At 28.4% G+C, this 9,506-nt stretch overlaps 1 protein-coding gene across 1 annotated transcript; it reads left to right on the top strand.

Annotated features, from left to right (window-relative positions):
- The first annotated feature begins 1,211 nt into the window (after window positions 1-1,211).
- LOC133829776 (serine carboxypeptidase-like 40) lies at window positions 1,212-9,251 on the top strand. Its single transcript, XM_062259571.1, has 7 exons — window positions 1,212-1,860; window positions 3,320-3,427; window positions 4,008-4,282; window positions 5,922-6,179; window positions 6,880-7,091; window positions 7,905-8,010; window positions 8,880-9,251. The coding sequence occupies exons 1-7, from the start codon at window positions 1,458-1,460 to the stop codon at window positions 9,036-9,038; spliced, it is 1,521 nt and encodes a 506-aa protein (XP_062115555.1). The 5' UTR covers window positions 1,212-1,457; the 3' UTR covers window positions 9,039-9,251.
- The last annotated feature ends 255 nt before the right edge of the window (window positions 9,252-9,506 follow it).

The following is a 9,506-nucleotide window of genomic DNA, read 5'->3' as shown; positions in this document are numbered from 1 at the left end:
AGCTTTCGAGCTAATGACATCTCCTGAGGTCACATGGCTTCGAGATCGTACGTACGTCAGGCTCGGAGTCCCTGATCCGAGGTCATTCCTGAGGATAGAGGCGTCTCGGGAGCTACCTTTCGAGATCGTGAACGTATCGAGGCCACCACATTCGAGGTCGTCTCGAGTCTTGCAGGCTCAATATTTAATCGTGGAGCCTACTTCGAACTTTACGGGTTCATTCGCTGCGAATTCAGCTTTCAATGTCACATTTAACATGGCTCAAAATCTGGGTATAACAAGTGAAAAGTTAATGATTTTTTTTGTGTGCAAACTTTCACATCACAATGATAATTCATTATTAAAAATCACAAAAATAATTGAAAAAAGAAGCCATTTTGTAAAGTTGTACACGCGAATTGTATTGAGCACTAGCCAATTACCATACTATATCTTTTCAAAGGCTGCAATTATTAAGCAAAAGAAGCCATCATTTTTTAACAAAAAAATTGTCTAATGATTTTTTCAAGGTAATTTATATACATGTATTCGACTAAACAATAGATCACCAATATAATTTTTCTTTACCAGAAAAAGGAATCTTTGATCATGGTATTATATATGTGCATTAATTAAATCTTATATATATATTTATATGCTTATTTTTTATATTTTCAGTATATTAATAAGTTGGATTGTTTTTTTTTTACATGACCGTGTATAATGTAGTTACATGACACATTTTATAAAGTTTTAGGAAATTCTAAATAATTTAGGATATCAAAATCAGCATCCAAACAGTTTATTGCACGTGCATATAAATATTGAAAGAAGCACGCGTACAATAAGCTGTTTGAATCATAATTTCGGCAACCTAAATTATTTGAAATTTTCTGAAAATCTGTGAGAGATCCCCTATAATTATATTATACATTATCCTATAAAATAAATAAATGCAAACTATCCATATACTAAAAATACTAAAAATATCTATAAATATTGATTCACTAACCAACAATTTTTCTATTTATATAATATGTTTTACCAAAAAGGCCGGCCGGTCTTATACAATGATATTTTTCTATAATAATTAAAAAAATTATAATATAGTTTGTCCGGATTGATTGCCATTACTGCATGTGAATTTATTAAATGTGGAATAACAAGGCAATATATCACCTCCCTTATAACACTACTCACATGGCAGAACATGATTGGTGACAAAGAAACAAAATTCTCTCATCATCCAATTCCAAACCCTTCTCTCAATTTCTTTTGTATATGATTAAAAAATTGAATCATCCAATTCTACCCTTTTCATAAAAGTTTGTTATATACATTATATCAAAACTTCACTACCTTGTATATAAATATAACCAACTCACTACCAAGTTCTCAACACTCCAAATCAATCTCATCACCAAAACCCTAGCTATTCTCATTCTCCCTTTGACTAACAACAAAACAAACAAACAAAAATGAAGCTAAAGAGCTCTCACCACCATTGTTTGCTTCTTTCCTTGATAATACTATCTTGTTATTTTGTGGCTGAAATTCATGGCAAAAGGCAAGCCAAATCTCTTGTCCATTTGAGCAAATCTACCTCGAAGCGATCAGCAGGCGTCGACACGAGCCTTTTCGCCGTTGATCAAGGCAATGCCGTTGATCACGATGATCATCATGGTGGTGGTGATGATGATCAGAAAAGCTTGAAGGAGAATGATAGAATTGGTAGATTGCCAGGCCAACCAAATGTGAATTTTACTCAATATGGTGGCTATGTCACTGTGAACAAAACGGCAGGTCGTTCGCTCTATTATTATTTTGCTGAGGCTCACTATAACAAGGATTCATTACCTCTTCTTCTTTGGCTCAATGGAGGTAATAATAGCTACTAATAATTCTTCTTCTTCTTCTTCTTTTTCTGGTTTTTATTTTTAGAAAAAAAAAATTATTATTTTTTTGGTTGGATATAGAATGTGGGGACAGTATGTATTTGATTATTATATGAAAATAAATCTTGAATCTAACGTGAAAAATTAATATATATATTTTTATTTTGTATTCATGTCATTGTATGATATGGTTCTTAGTTCTTTCTAATAACTTATTTAATTTTATTAGTTATTTCTGTCGTTTTTGTTATATAATAATATTTTTTTCACTTGCATGAAATGAACCAGTTTTGATTTTTTCAATAATAATATAAATTAATAATTAAAAAAAGTTAATTTGTTGCTTAGGTTGGAATTATTGGTTGTTAAAAGAACAATTAGTATTCTAATGATCACAACAAGTTAATAATAATAATTAATTATATCGTGGCATGTAATGAATGAATGAATTATGGGTTCTCATTTTGGCCAACAAACTAGATTAATAAATAAATTTGGTAAACCTAATTATTTAATTGTTGTATTTTAATTTATAAAAACAGATAGATATTATTAATTAGTTTTTAAAAAAAAACCAGTCTTTTCCAGGTTGTGTGCCCCTTTTGCGGTGGTGTGACTATACATAGATTCAAATCTCTTCTTCAGGATTTTCCGGCGTGGCCTTTGTAACTATATATCATATCATAATAATAAATCAATCAATTAAAAAAATTATTAATAGTTTATAGATAATAATAAAAAAAAAAGTACATTAATTAATTAAAAATAATTATATGTACGGCTGCTCTCATAAAAAGAAAGATTTATATATTTGTGGACTTGTATTCTGCATCATTACATATTTTATGATTTGATAAATTATTTTTTTGATTTTGTATTTTGTAAAATAGTTCAAATAGATCCTAAGTCTGATTTTAATGAACAAAAAATTGAATATAACAATTCTTAGGTAGAATGATTGTATTTTTATTCTAAATTGTTAGTTTGATGAATTATTTGTGATTTTAGTTCAAAATTTTTTTATTAAAATCGGGTTTATGAGTCTATTTGAACTATTTTAGAAAATACAGGGTCTAAAAAATAATTTATCAAAACACAGAGTCCAAATAAATAATAACTGAGGACACAGAGCCTAAAGTAAAAACAAACTTGATCTTTACTTTTAAAGTATATTTGATTATTGTTTCTTTATTATTTTTTTGCGTAGTGTTTTGTCTATAAGACATATTTAATTATTTAGGCAACTATTTTTATTACATCAAAATTTTGAAGTAATAAAACTAATATTATATAGAATGCATGCCAAATCAATTTGACTATTTATTTTTATTTTTTTATTTTTTTTTTGGTTACATTTACGAGATATATATATAATTATTATTATTATTATTATTTTTATAAAATTAGTTACATACTTTTATGTTGGGATGGTTTTCACATGGCAGGACCTGGTTGTTCATCTCTGGCCTATGGAGCAATGCAAGAGTTGGGACCATTCCGAGTCCATAGTGATGGCAAATCACTTTACACCAATAGATATTCTTGGAATTATGGTATATAATTAAATATAATGTTTGTTAATTTAATACATTTTTTTTAGATATATTATACTTTGTAAAACTATAACTCAATACTTTATCGAACACAATCACTTTGACATGACATTTTATCGTATGCACTCTACATTTAATTTATTGAAAAATTAAATCACAAAAAGAATGCTACAATTAACCTCTTATTTCAATCCTTTAGTTAATTATAGTTTCAAAAAATACAAGCTTGAGTATTTTTTTACAGTTAGAGTGTCAAAAACAAGTTTATATTTTTTCGAACACGCATAGTAAATCAGGTTTCGACACTGTAAAAGGGTGTCGTAATTACAACAAATACTTTTTTAAAGTTAGATTGACTAAGAGGTTGTTACTAGCTCTCCTCACATAGATACTAATCCTATTTTAAAGTTCGTATTTTTTACAAACATAGTAAATCAGAATATCAGAAACTCTGTTTTCGGCACTGTAATTAGAAAAAAATACTCCAACATGTGATTAGGTTTTTACTAGCTCTCTATCGCTTCTCAAATAATTGTCAAAACCAAAGAAATAGATACTAATACTATTATGTGTTTTTCAGCTGCAAATGTTGTGTTCCTTGAGTCACCAGCTGGGGTGGGATTTTCATACTCAAACACAACATCTGATTATGACAAAAGTGGAGATAGTAACACAGCAGCTGATAACTATCTATTCTTGGTGAATTGGTTGGAGAGATTTCCAGAATACAAAGGCAGAGATTTTTACATTTCTGGTGAGAGCTATGCTGGTCACTATGTCCCTCAATTGGCTCATACAATTCTCTACCATAACAGAAGAGCCAACAAGACCATTATCAACCTCAAAGGAATCCTTGTATGTGTTATCTTTTCTTTATTATTATCTTCTTCTTTTCCTTTTTTTTCCTATTAGGTTGGAGAAAAAATTATTGAAATTCTGTGGACCAAGATGAGCTTGGCTAGGTAGCTAGGATTCTAAGCTATATATGTCACTTGATTGGGGCCCAAACCCTAGCTGGGATGGCTATATATAAAATTATTTATATATTATATATAAGTACAACCTCATAATTATTATCTATAAATATTATTTGTAGGATAGGGTGGTAAATTGTTTAATTTGGACTGGTTTGGCTCAAATTATGTTGATTCTTAATAACAATATAGTATGGTATATGCTATATATTTAGAGTTGCTAATTAATTTTATTGGAGTGACCACCCGGCCAACACCTAATTAATTAATTTTGTACAAAAGATAATAAATTATAATTTTTATATATCTTTTCTAATATACCAAGTGTGTAGATAACATACATTTTGAGTTTTAACGGTTTTTTATAACTTAGCAAAATATTATAATATTCAATTTGATACTTTATCAAATTAAATATAATATATTTTTTTTAAAAAAGGAATGATTTTTTAAAGGTAATGATTGAAAATTCTTCATATATAATTTGTTCTATTTGTTTTCATTGGTTGTAGAAAATTAATTGAGAACTAATGAATACCAAGTAGTTAGACATATATGATGAGTTATATATTCATTATTAATTTGAGTAACATGCAAGTGGGTAGGGTAGAGTATGCTTAGTTGTAAAGGCATTCATTCTTAGATGTGGCTTTCTATATTTTATAATATGCTATATAATTAATTCACATATATATATATATATAACGGTGGAAAATAATTCAAATAATTATTTGTCATGATAATTAATTGGGTCCTATTATCTAATGATATTGTTTCCCTCATTGTCATAGTTTTCGTCTCTTTGTTAATTATGATTGTGATAGTAGTTCTATATGTATCAAAAGGCTTTATACATGTAGAATAGTGTCCAAAAGGCAACTCACTTTCAATCGGTGTTCCATCTTAAATAAATAAATATGATTGGTTAAAGTAATTTGTCACATAAATACATGTAGCATTTGTGTGTAAACATATCATTATTCTTGTAAAAGAGTAATGATGTGTGCACTTACTTTTACCTAGTGGAATCAATCTTAAATAAAGAGAATTACTAAGGGGCACTATTGGTGCCCAACACCACAAGTAGGTGGCATACTATTATTGGTGTAATCCAATATCGGATCTCATTTATTTGAATTTAATAAATATTATGATACATTACTAACTAATCATGAGGTGACACCTAATGTGGTGTTGGATACCTTAAAGTGTCAAATAGCACCACTCTTAAATAAATATAATTGGTTAAAGCAATTTGCCACATTAGTGTGTAGTGTTTGTGTATAATTTGTGTGTGCACATATCATTACTCTTTTATAAAATTCAATATTTAATCTCATTCAATCTAATTTAATAATTATTATGGAGTATCACTAACCAATCAAATAATAACATTTCTTGTGGTGTTGGACACTCGAAGATTACCGATAACAAAACTCTTATACATATTATACTTACAAAACATATATATTTGTTTTCATTTTTGACCCCTTTTTGTTTGGTGTTTTTTTGTTTTAAAGATTGGTAACGCAGTGATTAACGATGAGAGTGATGAACGAGGAATGTACGAGTACATGGGGTCACATGCCTTGATCTCAGACCGAACTGCAACAGCCATACAAAATTACTGTGATTTCTCACCTAAGGCTGCTCAGTCAGACAAGTGTGACAACGCCATGAAAGAGGTCGACAGAGACACTTATTACGTCGATATATATAACATCTATGCTCCTCTTTGTACTTCTTCCAATCTCACTTCCAAGCCCAAATCTGCTTCGGTAAGTTATATAATAACTATATATATACACCTACCTTTACTTTACTTTACTTTACATATATTTGGATTGGACATACATATATATATATATATATATTTACAAGCACAACACAATTTTTTTGTGACACTTCATCGGTATCCACATATTGTCTGAAAAATATAGTGATTTGCAAAAAAATTATATATATATATAAAATACTATGTTGTATAATGACACATTAAAATTATATTTTTTAAAGAGTCATTTTGCAAAATGGTCTTATTTTAAAGTTATTTTGCAAAATTGTCTTATTTTTAAAATTATTTTGCATTCCAACTTAATTTTAATAATTCTTTACAGAATATTCTCTTATAATTTAGACAATTATTTGAAAATTTACACAGGTGGTCGAAAAATCAAACAATCAGTCGAATATTTTAGATAGCTGATTGAAAAATTTAAAACCAAAAGTGCAAAATCACTTATAAAAAAATTCACTTTCATCAATTTCTCTTAAAAAAAATTATATTTTTGTCAAGTACATTATGAAAAAGTTTGTTTTAAGACTAAAATCACAATTAGTCATAACAAACTATGCATACACATGTTTTAGCAATAAGGTACATATATATACATAATGATATTTTTTTAACACTTAAAACTCTCATAAAATACATAAAATTTCTACTAATTTTATTTGAAAATGTATATATATATATAGGTGATGAAGTTTGATCCGTGTAGCGATTACTACGTGGAAGGATACTTAAACAGAAGAGATGTTCAGGCAGCGATGCACGCCAACGTGACGAAGCTGCCATATGACTGGCAACCATGCAGCGATGTCATCGAAGGATGGGCCGACAGTCCCCACACCGTCTTACCTCTTCTACGTGAATTCATGAGCCATGGACTTCGAGTCTGGATTTTTAGGTAATCAAATCAATTCATATAAGAAAATTCTTTGGTAGGGGAAATTTTTTTAGGGTTTATACATTTTTAGGGATGTGTTTTGTCTCATTACTTGTTTTGATAAATTATTTTTTGGATCTTGTGTTTTCTAAAATAGTTGAAATAGACCCCTAAACCCGGTTTTGATCAAAAATTTTGAACTAAAATTACAAATAATTCATCAAACTAACAACTCAGAACAAAAATACAGTCATTCTGCTTAAGAACTGTGTTGTTATATACTCAATTTTTTGTTAGTCAAAATCAGGTTTAGATACATATTTGAACAATTTTACAAAACACAGGGTCCAAAAAATAATTTGTCAAAACACAAGGTTCGAACAAGTAATTAGGCAAAATACAGAGTGTAAAAAGGTATAAACCCATTTTTTTATATGACGTATGTTGTACGTTGCAATTATAGCAGATATTTCACCAGTTTTCAAAAAATTTGAAATAATTTATACGGACGAAATCAAGGTTCAAACAATCAGTTACACTACGCGTGTTTAATTTTTCTGTTATACGCATATAAAATAGCAAATTGTTTGAACCTTGATTTCGGCACCTTAAATTAATCGGAATTTTTTGAAAATTTGCATATATGATGTCTGCTGATATACCTATCATGTACACTGTTATATAAAAAAATTAGGTTATAATTTTTTCTGGTACCGAAAATGAAACACCTAATGAGTAGGGGCAAAAATAATGCATCTACCATAAAAAAAATCCATATATTTATGTATGTATACAGTCAGTTAGTTATATATCTATATGTGTATATATATGCAGTGGTGATACCGATGCAAGAGTACCTGTAACTTCAACCATAAACTCTCTCAACAAGATGAACCTTTCTGTCAAGACTCAATGGCATCCTTGGTACTTCGATGGAGAGGTACGTATGTATATCATATTTCACCCCAAGTGTCTCAGATTAATTTGTAGTGATTTAGGATTTTATCCAAAAAACTCGAAATTTAGAAATATGCCATAATTTTTCATATGCCAAAAAACTATAAAATTGATAAATTACCATATGATTTATATGAAATACAAAAAAAAAATTATTTAAAAACCATATATAATTTTCTCAATACACGATTAAAATTAATAATCCACATTTGGTTTTCTACGATTCCTGTATTCCCAAAAATCTTATTCTGTGACTCGGTCTTCATTAAAAAGTATTGTAACCAAAATTATTAGTCATAAAATTACAATCTGTGACTAAAATATAATTTGAGTGACAACAAATTTTTTCATTACATATGATATATTGTGACTAAAATTATATTGGTAACGCTTGTGACTAACAGTACTTTTTAGTTATATTATAGGGAATTTATTTAATTGGTACCCTATATTTGCAATAATGTTCATATGGTACTCTGTATTTTGAAAATATAAATATTTGGTGTCCTAATTGATAAAATTTTGTCAATTTGACCAAACTGTCAATAGTTATATATAATTTGTAGCTCGTATGATTGTGAGTAATTTGATTAAATTGGTAAAATTTTATTAATTAAATTTGAGTTTAGGATACCAAATATGTACGATTTCAAAATGCAGGGTACTAAATGAACATTATTTATAAACACAGGGTACCAAGATAATACTTTGCAAAAATGCAGGATACCAAATGGTTACCTACCCATCTATAATATATCAACTTTTTGTTGTGATTTTAGTGATTATATTTTTAGTGACTAAATTGCCCTTAATTACTTTATTAATTATAACAATAATTATATAAATATATAGGTTGGTGGGTACACAGAAGTGTATAAGGGAGACCTAACATTTTCAACAGTGAGAGGAGCTGGTCATCAAGTGCCAAGTTACCAGCCTGGTAGAGCTCTTTCACTCATCAAACACTTCCTTGATGGCACAGACCTCCCTGATACCACAAGATACGATTAATTATATGATTAATATATCTATAGTATAGTTTAGTGTTCTAATTAATAATGTAATAATTAATTAAGTTTATATAATTATTTCTCTTTGCTTTTAATAATTAGTTCTTATTATTATAGAATAGTTTTCAATTATAAATAGTTCATTCTTCTAATTAATGCTATAGTTTATGTATTCAAGTGTTTCGATCCGATCTCATTGATTAATAAGAAAGAAAAAAAGGGTTACAAATGTGATTCTATTGTGTTTTGAGTTTCTCTATTATCTCCTTTTTGTAGTTTTTTTTAATTAAAAAAATTGTTATAGGATAAAAATGTTATCTATTTCATATGTTAAAATGATTTTGTATACGTTTCAAGAGCATTAAATTCAACATGAAATATATAAATATGTGTAAAAGGAGGGATATGAAATATTGAAATTGATTAATCTTGGTAATAACATTTTAGCTAGCAATAAGAGCATGTCGCA

The sequence above is a fragment of the Humulus lupulus genome, chromosome 4, assembly GCF_963169125.1.
Source record: "Humulus lupulus chromosome 4, drHumLupu1.1, whole genome shotgun sequence".
Lineage (NCBI taxonomy): Eukaryota > Viridiplantae > Streptophyta > Magnoliopsida > Rosales > Cannabaceae > Humulus > Humulus lupulus.
The sequence above is the reverse complement of the archived record's forward strand: the minus strand, read 5'-3'. Positions and strand labels throughout refer to the sequence as shown.